Source organism: Fukomys damarensis, unplaced genomic scaffold, assembly GCF_012274545.1.
Source record: "Fukomys damarensis isolate Sample0158 unplaced genomic scaffold, DMR_v1.0_HiC HiC_scaffold_37, whole genome shotgun sequence".
Classification (NCBI taxonomy): domain Eukaryota; kingdom Metazoa; phylum Chordata; class Mammalia; order Rodentia; family Bathyergidae; genus Fukomys; species Fukomys damarensis.
In genome coordinates, this window is record NW_022900949.1 from 6,676,671 (window position 1) to 6,677,624 (window position 954).

The following is a 954-nucleotide window of genomic DNA, read 5'->3' on the forward strand; positions in this document are numbered from 1 at the left end:
GCGCCCCGATAGCTCCAACCGTGTCCCCTGCCCCCTTCCTCCACCCGGCGGGACGAGGGACCTGCGCCGGCCACAAGCCGTGTTTACAGGGAGCCCATGGCTCGGACCGGCCCTGTCCTCTCCTCTACTGGAGGGTCCGTCGGTTCCCTCCCTCCGGGGCTCAGACTTCGGGGAGACGACCCACCACCACCCCTGTCTCATTACCAAGTAGCAGGTCCCAGACTCCCTGAAAAGATGCGGCAAGGACCTTAGGCCCCTCTCTGCCCTCTCCCGGAGGCCCTGTTCCAGGGGCTCAGACTCGGGCTTATTTCATGAGGGTCCATTTTAGGGGTTCAGGTACCAGTTTGGCCCCCAGGGCCCATTGTGGAGGTTCAAAGGCCGGCATAGGGGCCGGAGATTTAGCTCAGTGGTTCCACCTGCCTGGTAGGCGCAAGGTCCTGAGTTCGATCCCCCGTAAAAAAAATAAAATAAAAAAGCCAGCATGGACCGAACCTGGGAGTCCAGGCCCCAGCATTGCCCTTCGGGGGGACCCAGGGTAGGGATCCTTACCTTTGCTCTCAAATTTGGGGTCTGGAGAGTTGGGTGGGGGCGCCCAGGCTGCCCCAGCCAGCAGGAGACAGAGAGGGCCAACTCGGGGCCAGAGGGGCGCTCCAAGGTGGTTCATGATGCCGCCCCCGCACCCGGGGAACCCAGGGCTTCTGCCCCCTGTTCCCCCGCCCCTGGCACAGGGCACAGCTGGGTCAGCAGCTGCCTTCACCGGACACAGCTGACCAGGCCCTTCCCAGCCCGCAGCCTCCAGCGGCCCCTCCCCCAGGGGCGTGGCCTGCAGCATCCTGGCTGCGATAAGCACCCGCCCCTGGGCCCAGCGGCCCCCAGGGAGTGGGAACAGACCCACTTGCAGCTTCCGAGGCCACACACTTTGTTTCTTGGTGTTTTCTTTTTTTTTTTTTTTTT

General features: G+C 63.2%; 1 protein-coding gene across 1 annotated transcript in view; it reads right to left on the reverse strand.

The window, feature by feature from the left end:
• Positions 1-818, reverse strand: part of Epor (erythropoietin receptor) — a 6,569-nt gene extending 5,751 nt beyond the window's left edge. The window contains exon 1 of the mRNA XM_010635052.2: positions 550-818. Within this exon, the coding sequence (XP_010633354.1) occupies positions 550-664 (115 nt within the window). The 5' untranslated portion in view covers positions 665-818. The remainder of the gene's footprint in view (positions 1-549) is intronic.
• Positions 819-954: the final 136 nt, after the last annotated feature.